At 40.0% G+C, this 23,402-nt stretch overlaps 1 protein-coding gene across 5 annotated transcripts in view; it reads left to right on the top strand.

The window, feature by feature from the left end:
• Positions 1–21,713, top strand: part of ST3GAL1 (ST3 beta-galactoside alpha-2,3-sialyltransferase 1) — a 112,392-nt gene extending 90,679 nt beyond the window's left edge. For all 5 annotated transcript variants that reach the window (XM_026678524.2, XM_087962217.1, XM_026678528.2 and 2 more), the window contains exons 5-8: positions 2,548–2,727; positions 10,116–10,161; positions 16,198–16,317; positions 19,181–21,713. In XM_026678524.2, the coding sequence (XP_026534309.1) occupies positions 2,548–2,727; positions 10,116–10,161; positions 16,198–16,317; positions 19,181–19,354 (520 nt within the window). In that variant the 3' untranslated portion in view covers positions 19,355–21,713. The remainder of the gene's footprint in view (positions 1–2,547; positions 2,728–10,115; positions 10,162–16,197; positions 16,318–19,180) is intronic.
• Positions 21,714–23,402: the final 1,689 nt, after the last annotated feature.

Genomic DNA, 23,402 nt, shown 5'->3' with positions numbered 1-23,402 from the left:
AGTTAGGACTTACTTTCAGGGTAGGTCATATTTTTGGGGAAACAGGATAACTACAAGGCCCTGGGTTCAAGTAATTTCTCCTGGAGAGAGGCGGGGAAGGGCTGGCCCAAAATCACCTCACAAATCTGAAAGATAAGATGGAGAGAGAGAGAGAAGGAGAGGAGGGAGAAGGAGAGAGAGAGAGAGAGAAGGAGAGGGGGGACTGGTCCAAAATCACCTCATTTCATAGCTAAAGGTGGATTGGAACCTGAGTAATCCTAGTCCAACACCCAAAGGGAGAGAGAGAAAGGGAAAAAAGGGAAAAAAGAGAGAAAGAGAAAGAGAGAAAGAGAGAGAGAGAAGGATTTCTCTAATCCCCGATGAATAATGTTTTTCCTCACATCGCACGGACACAACATGCCTTCTGTACAAAGAATTCTGCTTCATCACTATTGTTCTCCTTTTATTTGAACAAGTTACAGCAGCTTATAGGAAATGACCTTGTCTAACTACAGCTCCAAATGAGAGCCACATCCTTGAGTTTCAAATCAAGAGACATGCATAGACATTGACTTACGATTATTTGTTTAGTGACTGTTCAAAGTTTCAGCTGCACTGCTGGCTATGTCTGCTGACTGCCAGCTGCCAGCAGTTCGATTCTCACCAGGCTCACGGTGGACTTAGTCTTCCATCCTTCCGAAGTGGGTAAAATGAGGACTCAGATTGTTGGGGGCAGGAGGCTGACTCTGCAAACCACTTAGAGAGGACTGTAAAATACTATGAAACAGTATGTAAGTCTAAGTGCTATTGCTATTGCTACAGTGGCATTGAAAAAAGTGACTTTTGACTGTTTTCCACACTTTAAGACCCCTGGGTAGCATCTCCCTGATTTTATTTATTTATAAAAAAAACTATATTGTCGCCTACTCACATATGGTGATTCAAGGTGACTTACTAAGATGTAAAAACATCATATAAACTATAAAGGAAATAAATAAAAACAAAATAATAAAATAACAATCCTCCATACACACACACCCTGGCGACAGCACATATTCATACTAACCATTTAATGGGCTCCATCCCGCTCTGGGTTCCCCAGGCCTGCTGGCAGAACCAGGTTTTCAGGGCCTTTCAGAAGAATGCTAGAGTGGTGGCCAGTCTAATCTCTGAGGGAATGATGCTCTAGAGACAGGGAGCCACCATAGAGAAGGCCCTTCTTCTGGATCCCACCAGGTGTACCTCCCTAGAGGATGGGACCCGTAACATTCCTTGCCTTCCCACTTTAGTGGGTCAAGTAGATGTGACTGGCAAGAGACGGTCGCCTCAGATAACCCCGTTCCAAGCCATGAAGGGCTTTAAAGGTGACAACCAGCACCTTGAATTGCACCCAGAAGCAAATTGACAACCAATGCAGCTCCCACAGCACAGGTAATACATGTGCAGATTTAACAAATTTACAAGAGTTGGAATGGATCTTGCAGGTCATCTAGTCCAACCCCCTGCCCAAGCAGGAGGCCGAACACCATTTTTGACAAATGGCAGTCAAGTCTTTTCTTTAAGGCCTCCAGTGATGAAGCTCTCACAACTTCTGAAGGCATTGAAGTTCCATTGGTTGATTGTTCTCACTATCTGAACATTTCTAATTTCTTAGGTTGAATCTCTCTTTAATCAGTTTCCATCCATGATTCCTTGTCTGGCCTTCAGGTGCTTTGGAGAATAGCTTGGCCCCTTCCTCCTCTCTGTGGCAGCCCCACAAATATTGGAAGACCACTATCATGTCTCCCCTGCTCCTTCTCTTCACTAGACTAGCCATGCCCAGTTCCTGCAAATGTTCATTGTATGTTTTAGCCTCCGGTCCCCTAATCATTCTGGTTGTTCTTCTCTGCACTCTTTCTAGAGTCTCAACATATTTTTTTTATAGTGTGGTGATCAAAACTGGATGCAGTACTCTAGGTGTGGTCTTACTAAGGCTTTATAGAGTGGTATTAGTACCTTCCTTGATCTTGATTGTATTCCTCTGTAAATGCAATTTAGGATTGCATTGGCTTTTTTGACTGCTGCCATACACTGTTGGCTCATATTTAACTGATTGCACACTAAGATTCCAAGATCCCTCTCACACCAAGATCTCCACAAAAACAATGTGGGCCGCTGCATTTTGCACCAACTGAAGCTTCCAGGTGCTCTTTAGGGGCAGCTCCATGTAGATCAAAGTCCAGACGTTTGGCACCTGAGTCATATTTATGACAGATGGGGTGTCTTGGAGTCACACGATCGCCTTTTGCAAATCTTCTAATCATTCAAGTCAATGGGAAGGCCAGATTCATTTAACAACCATGATTTAACTGACAACTGCAGTGGTCCACTTGGCAACTGTGGCAAGAAAGGTCATAAAATAGGGCAAAATTCACTGAACAGCTATCTTGCTTAACAGAAACGTTGACCTCAATCGTGGCCGTAAGTCAAGGAGTACCTCTTTAGCCAAAATATGAATGTTTCTCTTCTCGTTGACTGATACTTCTTCTCATTCCTCTTCCTTTATTTTTCCCCCCCTTTTCCCTAAAGAATGAACAAAGCCCCAACAAAGGGCTTCGAGTCAGACGTCGGCAACAAAACAACTCATCATTTTGTCTACCCGGAAAGCTATCAAGAACTACGGGAGACGGTCAGCATGATTCTCATCCCCTTCAAAATCTTAGACCTGCGTTGGATCATCAGCGCCCTCACAGATGGCACCATCAGTCAGTAAGTAGATCTGAGGAACAAGAAGACTTGGCCAACCCAAGAACTTGATTCTTCTTCATGTTGAGTTTTTTTTTCCCCTTCAGGTCATTCAGACATCAGAGAATAGAATGGAATAGAATAGCAATAGAACAACAGAACAGAATAGAATAGAATAGAATAGAATAGAATAGAATAGAATAGAATAGAATAGAATAGAATAGAATAGAATAGAATAGAATTCTTTATTGGCCAAGTGTGATTGGACACACAAGGAATTTATCTTGGTGCAAAAGCTCTCAGTGTACATAAAAGAAAAGATACATTCATCAAGAGTCAAGAATCATCGGGTACAACATATAATAACAGTCATACGGTACAATAAACAATCTAATCATACTAGGAAACAGTCAATATAAATCATAAGAATACAAGCAACAAAGTTACAGTCATACAATCACAAGTGGGAGGGGACGGGTGATAAGAAGTGATGAGAAGATTAATAGTAATAGTAGTACAGACTTTGTAAATAGTTGGACAGTGTTGAGGGAATTAGTTGGTTAGCAGAGTGATGGCATGCGGGGCGGAAACTGTCCTTGTGTCTAGTTGTTCTGGTGTGCAGGGCTCTATAGTGTCGTTTTGAGGGTAGGAGTTGGAACAGTTTATGTCCAGAATGTCAGGGTTCCAGAAATTGTTCAGCTCAATCAGTAACTCTGAGACAGGCATATTCTCAAAGTGCTTTATTAAAACAAAAACTTGGCATATCTGTGAGATTTAGAAACTAAAGGTTCCTCTTAGACCTCCCACAATACTCAATCAACACCCAGCCCTTTTCTCCCACATCATCAATCACATAAACCAATCACCCTTCAACTACAATTCTTGCTGCGCCATAAAGAATGACCTTGATAGTCTTACGTATCTGTTATGCCTACTGAAAATTACTCAAATAACAACAGTCCCACCTTCCATCCTCTGTATCTGTGTGGCAGCTTTTAATAGGGATTCCAAAGCTGACAGGTGTCCCCACTTGGAAAATTATCTTATCATTGGTGTACTAGCTGGTTTTAATAAACTACTATGGAACACTAGATGAGTTTTCCCTAATAGTCGTGGAAGAGGTAATTGGACCATGACTGGATTGATTATTTTCGAAATTGGGAATGGACCTAAGAATTTAGGTCCCAATTTTTTACTAGGAGGTTTCAATCAAAGATATTTGGTTGACAATACTCAATCAACACCCAGCCCTTTTCTCCCACATCATCAATCACGTGAACCAATCACCCTTCAACTACAATTCTTGCTGCGCAATAAAGAATTACCTTGATAGTCTTACGTATCTGTTATGTCTACTGAAAATTACTCAAATAACAACAGCCCCCCATTCCATCCTCCATATCTGTGTGGCAGCTTTTAATAGGAATTCCAAAGCTGACAGGATATAAAGAGTCTGTAAATATTTTTACAACCCTCTTTTTGACTCTGTGCAGTATACAGGTCCTTGATGGAATGCAAGGTTGGTAGTAATTGTTTTTGTTGTGGCTTAAACCATATTCCTAACTAGAAAAATATAAGCCGCCTTCTAAATGAGCTGATAAGGCATTTAGAAAACAACACTTTCAGCTGGAGACATCATCATGTTCCTCATTTCACCTAACATTCTCCAAATTTCCAGATATTGTTAATCAGCTACCTACAAGCCTAGTTAATAAGAAGGTGACATGGTAGATTTAAGAGAAGAAGAAGAAAAGGCCAGTTAGTATCCTTCACTAACTAATGTCCTTCTGGTCTCCTTCAACACAATCCCACTAAGAGAAGGCAATTTTGGTACCCTTGGCCTCCAGAGTAAAACAAGTTACCATAGTTACCATAAATGCAAGAGCTCAGACTAGATCTTGTGGAAGTTGGATTTGTTGCCATGCATTGATGATAATCCAAAAACTACTGACTTATATACAGTAGCTGCAAAATGTAGATGACTCTTCGGCATTCTTTTGAGAGCCAGCATATTCATCACTAAATCCGCCAAGGAATAGACCAAGCAGATAACCAAATCTCAAAGGTAGAAGATGCTAGATTATCCCAATGCATCTCATTGGCTCAGTGTACTGCTTCAGATGGTAGACAATTGGATGCCCTAAGCCTCCAATGTATCTTATGTATAGAGGTGCCTATATAGCCTCTGTACCTGGACTTTTGTTTAGATAATATGACAGGTGGGGTCCTTGCTGCTGTCTGACTTTAATGGTTTTCTTGCAGACGTTTCATCGTTTATTTTTATTTTATTTATTTATTTGATTTGTCAATCACTTACAAGGTAACAGGTATAAGTATAAACATAGTTTTGAATACATGAAATGGATGCATATAAGAAAAATAAAAAGAAACAATAGGACAGGGATGGTAGGCACGATTGGTGCGCTACAGGCCGCTTAGGAAAGGGGTGAGGTCAATAGCACTTATGATGTTATCTAGTTAGGTAGTGAAACGTCTGCAAGAAAACCACCAAGCTTAGAGAACACCAAGGACCCCGCCTCTCCTGCTATCTAAACAAAAGTTCAACCCTGAGCTACAAATATTCTTGTATATAGTTGTAAATGCTCCAACACTGGAAGTTTTTAAGAAGAGATCGGATAACCATTTGTCTGAAGCGGTGTAGGGTTTCCTGCCTAAGCAGGGGGTTGGACTAGAAGACCTCCAAGGTCCCTTCCAACTCTGTTATTCTCTTCTACTCTACTTTACTATTCATTTTCTACTCTATTCTACTCTGTTCTGTTCTGTTCCATTCCATTCTGTTCTGTTCTGTTCTACCAGTATGACAGGTGATTGTTAAACACTTCTCAAAAGCTGCTACTCTAATGACCACCATTGCCTTTTGGACTTTTCAAAAATCAGAAGTTCAACTAAGAAAGCAAAACATTTTCAAAGGAATTCTGACCAGCCTTCTCTTATTTGTTCTGTCCTTGATAAGAGAACACTGTTAATATCTAACCAACTTAAATGAAGAAAATTCCCCTTTTAAGCTGTCTTATATTAATAAGTTCTGTGTTGCATGAAAATGTATAGATGGATGGATGGATGGATGGATGGATGGATAGATAGATAGATAGATAGATAGATAGATAGATAGATAGATAGATAGATAGATAGATAGATATTTCCTGTGATTTCCCTTGAATATCTTTTATTCTCCATAACACCAAGAGGCTAAGCTAGGACAGCCATTAGCTTAATGCCAACACTGGGAAATAACATTTCTTAGCAGATTTTATATTAAAAAACACACCTCTGTATAAGCACGCACAATCTTGGTGGGAACAATGGAATCACAGCATTTCTTCCTTGTTGTCCAGGAAACACTTTTGTATTGTGCACAACATGATATTAATATGTATTGGAGTTTGTCTACTCAGCAAAAGAGCATTTCAGGGCAAGGATCTTGGGATCTAAATTGTATAAGAGAAGGTGTTAGGAATCTGTCCACCAATTAGTTGGGTTGGCAATATATAAACCAGCAATGTATGTTTGTAGCTTTAAGACAAAGTTACTGTATTGATTTGTACTATGTTCCGATTGGTTGATTGTATTGTGAATTGCCATAAGAGGGAGCTAGAGATCATGGCTTGCTCTCTCTGACATTCTGTATCTCTGACATTCTGTTGCTATCTAAAGTTCTCTGTTGTATTTATGCTGTGCTTATACTTTGATATTTTTGTTTACTGGAAATGACAAAGGCAACTGGTAAGAAGACTTTGTAATTGGATATTCTTTGGACTGTAAAACGTGTATGACCTGGACTGTTTATTGGACTGTCCTATTTCTTAAAGTAAACTTTAACTCAATTTAGTGTATCTGTGTATGACTGAATAATTATTCATAACTATTCTCATAAACATTTCAATGTGCATATCCTTGTTACTCAAGGGTTATTCTGTACATATCACAACAGAAGGTTTTAATTTTTTCTTCCTTGTAAGATCCAAAGCTGTGTTTTTGAGACAGTGGCACCACTCATGTGTGAAAGATTTGGTAAGCTGCAAAATTTTCATCATTTGTGAAGTCCATATCTCCTGACCAAACAAGGAAATATTATGTCTTCTCCTCCCATTGTTTGTTCTTTTATTGTTTATTCAAAGTCCATTGACAAACTTTCTTTGGCAATTTTTCCTGTTACTTTGTTTCTATATTTTTTTATTTATTTCCAAGGTTAAAATACAGAGCAAAAGAAGAAGAAAAGAATTACAATACAAAAACAGAGACAAAAAAAAGTGTTGAAAAACAAAATATCAAGCATACAGACAAAATGTTGAACATTGATAAATTTATTTCAGCAACAAGAATTAATCCCCCTCTTGTAGAACAAGTCGCCAATCTATAAATGCCTACCTCTATATTTGTATAATCGCTATATAACATTAGAAAAAAATCACAATTGTAGAAAACTTATCATCAGTCAAGCAATTTGACCTACTATCTATCTACTAAAACAAGACAGTTAACAGGTGGTCCCAATCACTAAAATTGGCAATTTTTCCTAAGTTAATCTTAAAAATTGCTTAGACTACATTGTTTATACCAATTTCACTACAGTTATTTTGGATACCCACGGCCAATTGGAATGTTTCCAAGGAGGGGATCTATATTATTGCAATAAAAGCATATCTCTCCTTTATCACAGTTTCATGAGGAAGCGCAAAACTCACATATTTTTCCAGGCCTTTTAATGTTGCTGTCTGCAGCTTTTGTGTTGATGTACGTTAGGTTTATTGCTACTTTTATAGCTGTTTTCCTCATATCTTGTAATCTAGCCAACATCACTAAGGGAGTGTGTGTGCAGTGGCTAACTTTTCTAAAGGAATAAATCAAATAGGAGGAATATTTTATTTTATTTTATTTTATTTTATTTTATTTTACTTTATTTTATTTTATTTTTTTATTTTATTTTATTTTTTTATTTTATTATTTTATTTTATTTTATTTTATTTTATTTTATTATTTATTTTATTTTATTTTATTTTATTTTATTTTATTTTATTTTATTTTATTTTATTTTATTATTTTATTTTATTTTATTTTGTCAAGCAATTATAAGATAACAGGTATAAGTATAAACATAGTTATGAACACATGAAATGGATAGATATAAGAAAAAACAATAGGACAGGGATGGTAGGCACATTGGTGAGCTGCATGTATTTCGGAGCGGGAACAATTGGGAAACTGGAAGCCAGGGCAATAACTGTCCTTGATTGTAGTTTAACTACAGTTTAACTCGAAAGGAGAGTTATGGAGAAACATAACAAGCAGCCCTCAAATTATGAGCACTTTTGGAATTAGAATTTCTGTTGCTAAGCAAAGTGCTCGTTCAATGAGTCATGCATGATTTTATGACATTTTTTGCCACGGTTCTTCAGTAAATCACATGGTTGTTTAGCGAAACCAGCTTTCTCTATTGATTTTGCTTGTTGGAAACCAGCAAGGAAGGCTGCAGATGGCAATCACACAACCATGGGCTGCTGTCACCGTTGTAAATACAGGTAGTCCTCAACGTACGACCCCAACTGAGCCCAACATTTCTGTCACTAAGTGAGGAGTGGTGCGGTGGCCTAGAAGTGGAGTTCTCACCTCACAATCAGGAGGCTATGAGTTTGATCCTAGGAAGAGACAGATATTTCTCTCTCTGGGCACAATGAGGATATCTCTGCTGAAGAAAACTCTGCATTGGTGACAGGAAGGGCATCCGGCCAGGGGTGGGATTCAACCGGTGTTACTACCGGTTTGGTGACTACATTTTGCTCATAACTGAGGAATTCTGGGAGTTGAAGTCCAGACAGTCACCAAGGTTGAGAAACACTGCATTTGGGGCTGTGTGCTGCTTTCTCTCATGCTTCACTGTCCAAAATTTGCCACGTTTCCTTGTCTGGATGGAGAAGAGGGTACCCCTCTTCCTCCATTTTGAACCCCTTCTTTGCGGAAGCTGTAGGAACTGAAAACAGCAGCATGTCATAAGTTGGCACGAAGATCGAAGAACTGTAAATCACTTTAAGGAAGAACAAAAGCAAAATAAGCTTCTGGGAATGGGATAAATGGCAAAACAGAATGGCCAAGATTTTATTTTAAAACTAAGGAGGGGGACTGGAAAGGATTAGTTGCCTTTTAAAGAAGGGATTAGCTTCCTTTTAAAGGAGAGTAGTGCAGATATGGAAGAGTTTCGGCTAAGCCAGAATGCAAAGAACACTTTTGTGAAAGGGAATGCAAATTGAATTAGTGGCTGGGAACTATAGGAGTTGTAGTTGAAGGGGTTGGAGATAGAACCTGGAGACAGATTGCATTCCCTCAAAACGACGCTATAGAGCACTGCACAACAGAACAACTAGACACAAGGACAGTTTCCCCCCGAATGCCATCACTCTGCTAAACAAATAATTCCCTCAACACTGTTCAACTATTACAAAGTCTGCACTACTATTACTGTTAATCTTCTCATCATTCCTTTAACCCATCCCCTCCCACTTATGACTGTATGACTGTAATTTTGTCATTTGCATCCTTACGATTTATATTGACTTTCCTAGTATGATTTGATTGCTTATTGTACTCTATGACTATCATTAAGTGTTGTACCTGATGATTCTTGACTCTTGACGAATGTATCTTTTCTTTTATGTACACTGAGAGCATTTGCACCAAGACAAATTCTTTGTGTGTCCAATCACACTTGGCCAATAAAGAATTCTATTGCTATTCTGTTCTATTCTGTTCTATTCTGTTCTATTCTATTCTATTCTATTCTATTCTATTCTATTCTATTCTTATTCCTATTCCTATTCCTATTCCTATTCCTGTTCTGTTCTATTCCTGTTCTGTTCTATTCTATTACTATTCTGTTCTATTCTATTCTATTCTATTCTATTCTATTCTATTACTATTCTATTCTATTCTATTCTATTCTATTCTATTCTATTCTATTCCACAGATATGAACTGCCAATCTGTGCTCACCTTAAGATTTTGTTCCTCTTGTGTGTAGCTTTAAGGGGGGGAGTTGTGAGAAGTCAACTTCATTGTACAGACAGTTCTCAACTTATGACCATTCAATTAAGCAGCCCCACTATCTGAGGCACACCATGTTCCACAGAATGACTGCAACAGGGAAAGCTGGAATTGCATGGCTGTCTTGCTTAAAAACAGCAAACGCTTCATTACATGACTAATTCTGGACTCAGTTTTTTTATCATAAGTTGAGGTCTACCTGTATTTTTCAAATCCTTGTTTTTATCTTTGATTTGGTTTGTAGGCAGCATTGTTGGAATACTAAATTTAGAATTAACAGTGCTTTTTTTGTATATCAAAAGAGGACATTGTGAGTTTTGTTTGACTGGACTATATTTCTTTTTTCTTTTTTGACAGCACGTATATCCCTGTTCCTCGTAAGATCAAAGTCAACAAAGACAAGGTGAGTCCGGAACTTTTTCTCTATAAGGAAAGGGCAAATCCAGTTCACTTAGAGATGAGGAACAATAGCCCCTTTAAGACTTCTGGACTTCAACTCCCAGAATTCCTGGGCCAGCATGACTGGCTCAGGAATTCTGGGAGTTGAAGTCCACAAGTCGTAAAGAGGCCATTTTTCTTCACCCCTGATCTAAACTATTTTTTCATCAGATGATGAAATCCCCTTTATTCCATTTCCACATTTGAGGCAAGAAGTTAAATTTGGTGCTTCCATTTTTATTCAAACCATGGCTTGCGGTTGAATCCATTCTAACTATCCGGTTCGGGTCATTCCCTGCCAGCTCAATTGTTTCTTGCAGAGATAATCCTCATTTTTACAACCATAACTGAGCCCATGCCAATCGTTAAGCTGGTCATCCCATGACAATTTTACTACTTTTTGTGGCCGTCATTAAATGAATGCCAAAATTGTTGTATGAATGTCCACAATGGGCTTTTTTTTTTCTTTTTCTTTTTGAGGGGGGCCTGGAAATTGGAAGTGAACACCAGTTTCTGGTAAAAAAAAAAGAACAACAACACATACACCATAAATTTTGGTCATGTGACCAAGGAAAGCTGCAAATATGGGTTTCCAAGCACCCAATGTGTGATCTCATGAACACTGAGACACAGTGGCCAGAATTTCAAATCTGGGGTGTAAATACCTTTCTTGAGCCTGTAACCTCTTCTTATTTGATTCAAGAACTGTGCAGTGGGTAACACAACACAACGAAACAGACTTTTTTTTATTTAAAAAAAAAAAGAGGAAAATCCTAATTCTTCTGCGCATCCAGACAGCTTGTTCAAACAAAGGAGGGCTGCAGGGAAACTCATTTGCTATGAAAGATAAAGGCGATGCGTTTAGCAGAAGAAGATCAGGTTAATAAATAAAATATGTTTTGAATTCTACGGAAGCCCTCTCTTGAGTTTTTTGCTTGTTGCTGTCTAATAGGTTCAGATGTTCAAACAAGCTTCAGCCTAGCAGGTACATAACAGGATGTCCTTGGCTGCCTATATTAAAATGCAAATTAGGCTGTCTTCCTAAGTGGATGGAACAACCCTTATTTTTGCATCCAAAGATACACACACAAACACACACATCCTTGTTCATGAGTAACCTACAGGATGCCTGACACTGAAAACTCAGGAGTGAAAATTCACCTCCCCGACTGACTGGCTGAACTCAACTTGGTTAAAATGATTGGCTGAGGTTACAGAACTCAACTTGGTTAAAATGGGTAGACTGAGAAGGCTAAATTTGTAACTTGAGACAAGTTGAGTTTCGTTACATGCTGGATTTGGGCAAATTGGAATTTGGTAGCTATTGTTCGTTGCATGGTAGGATATGTTCATGGTATTGTAGAAAGCCCACCATTACCTTAGCATGTGATGTGACTGCGATCATCATGGAAACATCATCATGCAATTGATTTCTCTGGAGATAGCATTTTATGTGAACACTGGAAGCAAGTTGCTTCACCCAAGTCTAACATGGTGTGGGAATGCAGTGATTGTGTTGGAACGTCTGTGGAGATTGTCAATCATCCAGGTCATGGTTGTCCCAAAAGTGCTTTTTCCAGAAGGCAACTAGACTTTCTTGGTTTGTCTCTTTGAAAAATATTTCTCTTCTCATCCAAGAAGCTTCTTCAGTTCCAAACTGAACTTCAGAACTAAAGAAGCTTCTTGGATGAGAAGCAAAATGTTTTTCAAAAAAAAAAAACCAAAGGAAGTCCACTTGCCCTTTTGGGTAAAGCACCTTTTGGGACATTATTGTGGTGGAATGCAGTCTGGATTCCCAGGAGGGACAAGCTGAATTCCAGAGGACCAAGAGACAGCAAAGTTTACATATGTTGGTTGGGTGGAAGTCCCTAGAAGTTCTCAAAGTACTATATATTTTAGTGATGTAAGTAATTGTTTTAGTTTGGCAAGATTTCTGTCTTTGATGACAAACAATAGTCTGTTTCTGTTGGTCTCCTCTTGGAGGAGGTTTCAAAGTATTTCTAGCAGGACTACCAGATTCTGTAACAGTTTTGTTCCCTATGCCATCCGTCTGGTAAATTTGCAAGATTCATTTTTCTCGCATGTACATGTATACATCCAAACTAGACTGGGTTGTTTCTGTCTGTCATATAATACATGTACATAATTTTGGATGTATTTATTGTGTTATGTTTATGTGCACAGCATGCAATTCCAGGGACCATCTTCCCAATATATTGGAGGTAGAGACCCTTGGAGAGCTGTATGCAATAAGATTTCATTTTAATGTGTGCTGATTAGTGTACATTCAAAGTGACAATAAGGTTATTTTAGTCTACCCTTAAAGGAAATTGCTTAGAAGGAATACAACTTGTCTTTGGATTTTGGAGCCTGACAATTATTGTTCAATTATGTTTGCAGCCTGTGATCTGAATGAACTAAGTAAGGTAGCAAGATATTTTTTTAATCACCTTATGTCCGTTTTCTCCTCCGTAATCTTGTAATTCCCAGAACAAGCACAGATTGCATTCATCTATAAGACAGATTCTAAAAACTATGCTCTCTCCTAAGGGGAAAGTTCAGGTTTGCACAGCATGCAGTTCCAGGGACCATCTTGCCAAATTAACGGTGGCATCTGAATGGTTTAAACCAGAGATTAATTTTGAAGAAAATTGCAGGATAGACTTTATTAAAAACTTTCCCCAATAGAGGCAGGGATAGAGTAGAGTTCAATTGCTAAGAAAGTGTTGCTGTGGCACCACCTACAGGCAGCAGAGAGAACAGCCCAGTTGCCCCTTAAAACTTGGGTCAAAGTGAAAAATGCGATCCTTCCAAATTTCAGTTTCCCCCTAATTTTATCCTTGAGAAGAATGCTGTGAGGTATGATTCCTCGGGCTTCTATTTTCACAGGGATAAAATTATGGAAGACCTTATAGATACTATCCTGAACTTCCCAGAATAGCAACCACAAAAACAGGATACAATCAATCAATTATTATTATTATTTTAAAAAGCAAGCTGGCATCCTGTACAGGGCTGACATCTAGCATCACCATTATTTCCAAAAAAAACATGTCTTGGGCCCTAGAAAGATTTTCCTTCTGGGCATTCTCAGAAAATTAGAAGTGAAATTTGCTTCTTCAGGTTCTTCACCCAAATAAGAAAATAAGCTGAAGAGGTGTCAAAGGCAGGATGTGGCAGGAAACAATTTAGAGAATAATAAAATTGTCAACTTGGAAAGGACCAACCCTCTGTAGTATGCAGGATAATCTCTCTCTGTCTGTGTGTGTGTGTGTGTCTCTGTGTCTCTCTTGCTATCTCTCTGTCTCTCTCTGTCTGTCTCTCTCTCACACACACACATACACACACATGAGAGAAAGAAAGAGACAGACAGACACAGAGAGAGACAGACAGACAGACACAGACAGACAGACACACACACACACACACAGAGAGAGAGAGAGAGAGAGAGAGGGAGAGAGAGAGAGAGACTGGCTTTCTTAACAACCACCAGTGATTTTAAAACTTGAGAATGAATTTGAATGAGTTTGCTTTAATTCACTAGCAGCCATTCCACATTATATCTACCCACAATCCACATTACATCTGTCATTCTTGTGGGAGCCACCACTCTCTGCATTCCAAATTCCAGATGTGCTCATGGGCCCTGAAAAGATAGGCCCCATCTCACTGAATTCCGATTGACAGCTGAGGCCTTCCAGGCATCTGGAAAGCTGCTTTAGTTGGTCTTTAGCAGATTCTCTGGATCGCTAATGTTTTACATATACAACTTGAGCAGTTTCCTGTACTGTCTTCTGGCAGAATAAAAGTTGATTAATGATTGATTTATTAAGCGTTCTACCCTCTTGCCGAGCAACTCTAGGTAGCTAAGGGGTTAAAAAAAATCATTGGAAAATACAAACATCAGCAAAGGCACATATTGCACAGAGGACAGTAATCTCTTGTCATTGTCAGCCATACAGTCATGATCAACATATTGTACAGAGGACAATAATCCACATATTGCATATTAACAGTAATAGCAATAACCCTTAGACTTATATACTGTCCCATAGTGCTTTAGAGCACTCATTTTTACTCGCCTCAGAAGCAGCAGTGGTGCCTGTTGCACTACCGGTTCAGTGATCATGCGTGAGCGTGCACCTAACACATGCGTGCAGCTTTCCCCATGCCAGATGAGGCCTGCAGTGCCAATCAGCTGAAAGGATAAAGAAGAGAAAAGCACAGGGGGAGGTGGGAGGGCCAATCCTGCGCTTTTCTCTTCTTTCTCTTTTCAGCTGATCCTCGGAGGTTTTTTTACTACCAGTTCGGCCAAACCAGTCCAAACCGGTGGCATACCGGTTTGCTCAGAAGAATGGAAAACTGAGTCAACTTTGAGCTAGTCAGGATCAAACTCATGGCATTAGGCAGAGTTAACCTACAATACTGCATCCTAATCACTGCACCACTAGGGCTCCTCTTTTTTTGTTTTTTTGTTTTAGAATAGAATAGAATTCTTTATGGGCCAAGTGTGATTGGACACACAAGGAATTTGTCTTGGTGTAAATACTCTCAGTGTACATAAAGAAAAGGTACATTCGTTAAGAATCAAGAATCATAAGGTACAACACTTAATGATAGTCATAGGGCACAATCAACAATCAAATCATACCAGGAAACCATCAATATAAATCGTAAGGATACAAGCGACAAAGTTACAATCACAAGTGGCAGGGGGTGGGTGATAAGGAGTGATGAGAAAATTAACAGTAATAGTAGTGCACACTTTGTAAATAGTTGAACAGTGTTGAGAGAATTATTTGTTTAGCAGAGTGATGGCTTTTGGGGAAAAAACTGTTCTTGTGTCTAGTTGTTCTGGTGTGCACTCTTCATGGTTCATACAACATCCTGCCTCAGGGCCAGAGAAAAACCAGATCTCAAAGACTTTTCCAAAGGCCAGAAGGATCAGGCCACCTGAATCTCAGGAGGGAGGGGTGTTGTTCTATGGGGAAGGTGCACCAACAGAGAAGGCCTACTTCTTGTAGTACATCCCATAAGAACACACTTGACTAGATAGGACTCCGAAATTACCAATCCTGGCCAAACCTGTGGGGTGAGCACAGATAATTGGAGATAGATGGTCCTATAGATAAGCTGGCCTACTTGGAGTCAGTGCAACTCAACAATGGAAGTGTTGTGGTTATAGAGTTGTGTCCATAAAGTCTTGCGCTGCCCCATTCTGGACCACCTGTAGCTTCTGAGTGGTCTTGAAAGAACAGGAATCTAAACTGACGCCATCTTTCTATTCAGCTTGCAAATTTATAGCTTTCAAGGGCAGCCCCTTGTGGGGCACATTGCAATAATCCAAACAATAATCCTAGTTGATGATTCTGATGGATAGTTTGGGTTTGGGCCTTTGGTGGCATCACTTGCCAAAACTGTGACTGGATTCTCTGTGCTTGCAAATTATTGGTTGTTTTTTAAATTATTATTATGATTTATCATTCCTAGCTGATTATTCTGAAGGACAGTTTGGATTTTGGCCATTGGTGGCATCACCTGCCAACACTGGATTTTCTGTGCTTATAAATTATTGGTTTCTTAGAAACTCGGCTCTGTTATTATGCTAAAATCCGAGATAGGAAAAGCTACCTAAGCAAGATTTTTCATACAACAGTGTATTTTTTTTTCCTTTCATCCCCTTTCTTTTTCAACATCCTGCACAATCCACTTCTAGCCCTTGATGATAGGATATGTAAAATAAATACTGTTTTTCAAATCTGGGTCCTACTTGTTTCAAAAAGCATTGTATTTAATTTCCTTCAACGACAGACTTTTATTCAAGATCCCCAAAATGAAGAGCATTTCTTCAGTGTTCAACTGTTTGTTGAAGATATACAAAACTTGCCAATTGGGGAAGAGAGCACATTTTGTACATGCCTAGAATTTGCTGTGGTTTTTTTTTAATGCTGAATTATCTCCATAATTAAAATAACAGGATATGTTCTTTCATTCTGTGCAGATCATGGTTTATCATCCTAGTTTTATGAAATATGTTTATGACAACTGGCTCCAACAACACGGGAGGTATCCCTCAACTGGCTTCCTGTCAATTATCTTTGCCCTTCACCTCTGTGATGAGGTAAGTAAGGCTACCTTCAGAAAAAGTGGGAGAAAACCTGGTTTGCATGGTGACCTGCATGGACTTGATGACCTAGCCTTTGATCAAGTTGACCCTTAAACACCTAGAACAAACAAAACAAAAGTTGAGTCTTTCGGAAAAAGTGCAAAGAAGAGCAACTGAGATGGTTAAAGGCCTGGAGACTAAAATATATGAAGAATGGCTGCAGGATTTGGGTTTGGCTAGTCTAGAGAAAAGAAGGAATTGGGGGGTGGGGACATGATATCAGTATTCCAGTATTTGAAAGGCTGCCACAAAGAGGAGGGGGGGTCAATTTATTTTCCTAAGCACCAGAAGGCAGGACAAAAAAAACAATGGATAGAAACTAATCAAGGAGAGAAGCAACCTGGAATGAAGGAGAGCTTGAAGTCAATTTAAGAATAACCCTGGTGGATCTTGCAATGAGAAGCTCCCAAGCCAGGATCCAAAAGTATCTGCAGTATGGTCAAAAAAGTCAGGATGGTAGCCACGATGATGTGATCAAAGTTCTGTCTGCTTTTTTAGGGGCATTGCTATGTTTACTGCTTGGACCACACTCTGCAGGTCTTGGAGTTCTAGTTGGACATTAATCATGAGCAAGCAGTATGCAGCAGCTGCCAAAAAGGCTAATACAATCCTTGGTTGTATAAACAGAGGCACAGAATCAAAACCACGTGAAGTAGTAGTACCACTTTATAAAGCCTTAGTAAAGCCACACCTGGAATGCTGCATCCAGTTTTGGTCACTGCAGGCTGCCACAAAGAGGAGAAGGTCAATTTATTTTCCAAAGCACCAGAGGGCAGGATAAGAAACCATAGATGGAGACTAATCAAGGAGAGAAGCAACCTGGAATTAAGGAGAAACTTCCAAACAGAGAGAACAATTAAGCAGTGGAACAACTTGCCCTCAGAAGTTTTTAAGAATAGACTGGACAGTCACTTGTCTGAAATGATATAAGATCTTCCACTTGAGCAGAGAGCTGGACTAGAAGACCTCCAAGGTCCCTTCCAGCTCTATTCTGATTCATATTCAGAAAAAAAAACACCTACTTTTTAAAATTTTTCCACACACTCTGTTCCCATTACTTCATTATCCTGATGAAGCTATTCCTTATTTTCCGTACATTCATCTCAAGCTACTGTTTCATTTCAGCTGTCGGCATCATCGCCTTCTTTAGACAGAAAGAATTGTACTTCAACAACACCTTGAGGGTGGTAGGTGGCTAACCTCCTACTAAATCATGTTTTCTTCTCCCAGGGAGCCTACGTAATTTTGAAAAACAATATCTTCAGTTGCAAAAGAGGGGGCTAACATTGTCTTGTGGTTGTCATGGTTACTTCAGCAATACCTGCAAAAGGAATAATGGAGGGGTAGAATCAAGATCACGTGAAGTTTAGTACCGCTCTACAAAGCCTTAGTAATAGCACACTTGGAATACCGCATCCAGTTCTGGTCACCACAGTATAAAAAAAAAAAAGATGTTGAGACTCTGGAAAGAGAAGAGTAGCAAAGACGATTAGAAGGCTGGAAGCTAAAGGATTACAGTAATGGCAACAGGTTGTGTGGGAAAACATTTTGAAAAGGGTATTTAAGGGTCAACTTGGTTGGGTCATCAGGTCAATGCAAGTGACAGGAATTGGGTATGTCTAGTGTAACAAAAAGGAGTACGGGACATATTTAACAGATAATCAGAGTTGGAAGGTACCTTATAGGTCATCTAGTCCAACCCCCCACCCAAACAGGAGACCTTATACCACTTCTGACAAATGGCAATCCAATCTCTTCTTGGAAGTCTCAATTGATGGCACTCCCACAACTTCTGAGGGCAACTCCTGTTCCATTGGTTGATTGTTCTCACTGTCAGAAAGTTTCTCCTTATTTCCTTCCAGGTTAAATCTCTCCTTGTTCAGTTTCCATCTATTTATTCCTTGTCTGGCCTACAGGCGCTTTAGAAAATAGCTTGACCCTTTCTTCTCTGTGGCAGCCCCTCAAATATTGGAACAGTGCTATCATGTCTCCCCTGGTCCTTCTCTTCACTAGACTAGCCCTGCCCAGTTCCTGCAACTGTTCTTCGTATGTTTTAGCCTCCAGCCCCCTAATCATCCTGGTTGCTCTTCTCTGCATTTTTCCTAGAGTCTCAACATCTTTTTTATAATGTGACCAAAACTGGATGTGATAGCAGTGTTCCAATATTTGAGGGGCTCCTACAAAGATCAAACTATTTTCCAAAGCACCAAAAGGCAAGATGAGAAATAATGGATGGAAACTAACCAAGGAGAGAACCAACCTAGAACTAAGAAGAAAATTCCTAACAGTTAGAGCAACCAACCAACGGAATAGCTATAGCTTGCCTTCAGAAGTTGTAGGTGCTCCATCACTGGAGGCTTTCAAAAAGAGACTGTACAACCATTTGTCTGAAATAGTTTACTTGAGCAGGGGGTTGGACTAGAAGGCCTCCAAGATCCCTTCCCACTCTATTCTATGCTCTAAGATTGATAGAAATATTAGAAATAAGGAAAATGAAATCCACTTAAGAACCAAACTTTGCACAGTTCTCTTTTTCCCCCTGTCCATTCTTTCTCTGTAGTTGAGTGGTGCAGTGAGTGGCCTAGATGGGAAGCTCTCACCTCACAATCAGGAGGCTCCTAGTTCACTCCTAGTTAGAGTCAGATATTTCTCTCTGGGCATACTGAGAATTTATCTGCTGAATAAAATTCTGTATTGGTTACAGGAAGGGCATCCGGCCATTAAAACACTCTGCTAGTTCCATTCAGTTGCCCAGACTCCACCCCGCTAGGGATTATGGGGTCATTAAAAGGAGATGGTGATGATTCTTTCTCCATAGGTGGATCTCTACGGCTTTGGGGCAGACAGTAAAGGCAACTGGCACCACTATTGGGAGAACAATCCTTCTGCAGGCGCCTTCCGTCAAACCGGCGTCCACGATGGAGACTTTGAGGCCAACGTGACACAAACCCTCGCCTCCGCAGCCAAAGTACGGTTCTTCAAAGGCAGATGACCCCGGCGGTCAGACAAGCGCTGATCTCTGACAAGAAGAAAAGGCAGATGTTTTAAAATAAATGGAGTCTTGGAGGGGGCAGTCTGTCAAGTCTCAGCCGAGAAAGCTTCGAAGAACTGCAAGCTGCAATTAGCTTTGAAAGGCCCCTCAAATAACGGTTTCGAAGTTTTGACAGCGTAGGGAAAAAATGCCCAATTTGGAAAGGAATGTCCTGTTCGAGACGTTCCTATTGTAACTAATGTTTTAATTCCTTTTCCGTTGTCAGAATGACTGGGCCTTCAGCCCTACAAAAAAAAAGGAGGGGTGGGCAAACACTGTCTTGGTTTCAAAATTACCTCAGAAGAGCTTTGTTCCAATCATGGTCTTTTCTCTGAAGGATCCCGGCAAGGCCAAAAACAACCCTAACCAGTTCTTGTTCAGTGGTATGAACAAGATGGTGGTGGCCTGGGAGCTAAAAGGGTTTTGCTTTGTGTCATTTGGTGTTTTGGGCTATTGAAATGAAATGTCCCGGGTAATATTACCATTGCTATTTCATGTGGCTACAAGCCCAGGAGCGGAGGAGCAGGGCTCAAAGGGAAATAATGCAGGATGGGCAGGTTAAATGCTTTTATTTACTTTATATATACATATAAAGCAGAGAAAGGAATTAACGTTGCACACAAACGCATACACACAAGGACACGCACCAATGCAGTGCAAGAGCTGGGTTCCATAAATTTAGACAACCCTTACAGGTCATCCAAGGTGATTTTTAAATTTCTGCATCGTTGGGAGTTTTGCAGCCCAGAACTTTGGCTTCACACACACACACACACACACACACACTCAGACACATAGACACACACACCTGTCATTGACATGTGCCTTTCTAAAACGCATAATATAAAGGGGGTGTATTTGTCTGTTCCGTTCCCTCAGAGACTAAAATCTCAGAATTCTACTTGTTCTATGAAAATAAGGGACACAAAATTTAAAAAGTGCTCATCCCTTTATGGGTGGCTTTTGGGGGAGGGCAGAAGAAGGACAGGGAAAGGAACCTTTTTTAAAAATCTTATTTTCAAGAACATTTAGGAGGGAAACAAATGAAATATTTTTACTTCTATTTTTTACAGTTGTTGTAAATTTAAATATATATTTTAAAGTATCGAGAGTTTTTAAAAGGGTGGGGGGTAGGGTTGTCCCATCAGCATGAGAACAACAAGCCATGGGTCTGAGAAGATGCAGTTTATCAGTCTGTTCCATCCAAATCCCAGGAGGTCCATTTTGAGAGAGGAATTATTGCAAGAACACCCACTAAAATCAATCAGAGCTCAGCTGACATATATAGGAATCTAACCGTCATAAAAGCCCAAATAACAAGGAGATTTCATCTACAGTCCACAGTTGCAAAAATTACAGAACACCTGGAGGAGGACTTCAGTGTGGAGCTCAACCTAAGTAGATGAAGCCAACCAGCTGTTTGGACAGCCAAACACAGAAGCCAATTGGAGAGGCACTGAAGAGGTAGCAGCCTTGTGAAAATGGAGGTGGATGGATTGCTATTACCTCATTTAACTAGACATCCAAAAACCCTCCTCTCTCACCTGTAGGACACAAAGAACTTCTTAGATGCTATTTTGCATGCCTTTTCATTGTGCATTGATCAATCTTTCCACATCATGGATGGAATCCTACTGAGAAGTTGGTTTGCAACACAGTTGGGTTTGGAATGTTAGTCACATTGATCTAACACTTCTGGAAGGAGTACCAGATTGAGGTAGGCAGGTCTAGAACATGGAACCACTTCTTTTTATAAAACAGAAAAATAAAATTGGGGTTGCAATGTAAACTTGCCCTTCCCCTCCGAGAGTTTCTTCACTGGGTGCTAGTCTACTTTCTGGTTTGTAGGTCATATATTATGTTGTCTTCTTCAAAAGAAAACCAGCCAATTTCAAATAAGCTACAGTATATTTTTAAGTAGATGGTCCCGAGTACCATAAATTAAAGCCTTCATACATATTGTAGCGCAGGTTTAAATCATGTTCAAGGACACTAGTCCTCCTGAGACTGTATGGCTTCTGGAATGAGAATGAGCTGCTTTTTCTAGACTTTTCTAGAGTCTGCAGGTTTTTTTTTCTCCTTTTAACGGCAGCTTATTTATGTACAGGAAAGGGTGCTTCCATGAAGACATGTGCCTCTTGAATTCTGCTGATCAAACTTTGATTAAGGATTAGAGCAGGCCAGGTAAATTCATCTTGCTCAGTTGGCATCCTTAAACCATGATTGTGTACCCCAAATCCTGTCTGCAGGGGTTTGTTCGGGGTTTCTTTTATGCTGTATTTTTAAAACTACCAAACGGGAATAAAAGAATTGAGCTAAATGTTGTCAACAGCTTAAACATACGAGAGTGTTGAAGGACGTCTCCACTGTTTCCAATGGCAGGATTTGAGTTGTACCAAAGGTTTATAAATCTATTTTATTTATCATCTGGGATGACAGGAAGAGAACAAATGTGATAGGCAATTGGGAGAATTTATTCTGAAGAATAGGAAATGGTTTGCAGCAAACAATTCTTGATTGCAAGGTGTTGTGCTCCCAAATCGTATGTGTGTTTGAAGCAGTCTCGGAGGGATCTAGGACAACTCGCCACAGCAAACTCACCGTGCGACAAGAGTTACACTGATACCAAAGAAATGGTGGAATAGAATCATTAAAGAAAGAATACAAATGTCAGCGTTCCAGCAACCCTCCACTCCGCCCAATAAGTCCGAGACAGATATTTTCTCAAAGGTTCCCTTTCATTTGGATAGTAACTAGCACAACTGGGGAATCCCAAATCTTACAATAAGTAAAAACTACAAATCCATCCCAGTGGTGGGATTCAAAATATTTTACTACCGGTTGCTTGGTAAGCAGGGCATTGGAAGGATACAATGCAAAATCCCATTCCCTCCCCACCCCACTAACCTGCTTTCCAGCTCCATTCTCCAGTGCAAGACAACAAAAGAAGACCCAGCCGATCAGCTGGGATTCAGGAGGCAGAGAATACATGGGGGCAGGGCCAGTCAGAGGTGGTGTTTGCCGGTTCTCCGAACTACTCAAAATTTCTGCTACCGGTTCTCCAGAACTGGTCAGAACCTCCTGAATACTACCTCTGATCCATTCCCTACACCCATCATCACATCATATGGCCCAATCACCACCTGTCCCAAGTTAAGACTTCCTCTCACTTATGCACAAAGTAACATGACCTTGAATTAGAAAAATAATGTTATGTTTAACTACATACACTCCAAGAAGTTCCCTCCTCCAAGGCTCAAATGTGGCAGCGTGGGAGCATCTGGTCTCAATATGGCTTCCAAAGCTGACAACAAAAGGAACGAAAGAATGAGATGTGAATGACAAATTAAAGTAATTTTTAAATCATTTTAAAATAATTAAAAGTGCTGAATTGTCCTGCAACGAGTTGTTGCGTGGTGAATTGGCCATGGCAAGTTATCCCACAGTGAGTTAGCTGTAGTGAGTTGTCCCGTTGTGGTCTCAGAGGGCTAAAGATTTTTAGACATGAGGATTAGAATCTTCCAAAAGAAAAGGCTTTTTAATGCATTGGCCCCAACCAACAGCAGAGACTGCTATCGATTTACTCTAGATTCGTGGCCAAAGAGATTTATTTCTGCCAAGCAGAAATCCAACTAGGGAATTTTGTCTTTGCAATAGAGGTGGGATTCAGCAGGTTCTGAACAGTACTGGAGAACAGGTAGCAGAAATTTTGAGTAGTTCGGAGAACTGGCAAATCCCACCTCTGACTGGCCTCTCCCCCATCTATTCTCTGCCTCTTGAGTCCCAGCTGATCAGGTGGGTCTTCTTTTGTTGCCCTGAACAGGAGAACGGAGCTGGAAAGCAGGTTAGTGGGGTGGGGAGGGAATGGGGATTTTGCAGTATCCTTCCCCTGTCACGCCACCAAGCCACGCCCACAGAACCAGTAGTAAAAAAAATTGAATCCCACCACTACTTATCATAAACATGCAGCAGCAGAGAACGGCCCCCTGGATTTCATATGTTGTAGAAT

This window comes from Notechis scutatus, chromosome 3, assembly GCF_049901735.1.
Source record: "Notechis scutatus isolate UNSWTSFEM ecotype Mainland chromosome 3, rNotScu1.2, whole genome shotgun sequence".
Taxonomy (NCBI): Eukaryota; Metazoa; Chordata; class Lepidosauria; order Squamata; family Elapidae; genus Notechis; species Notechis scutatus.
This window is presented reverse-complemented; position numbering and strand designations above follow the sequence as displayed.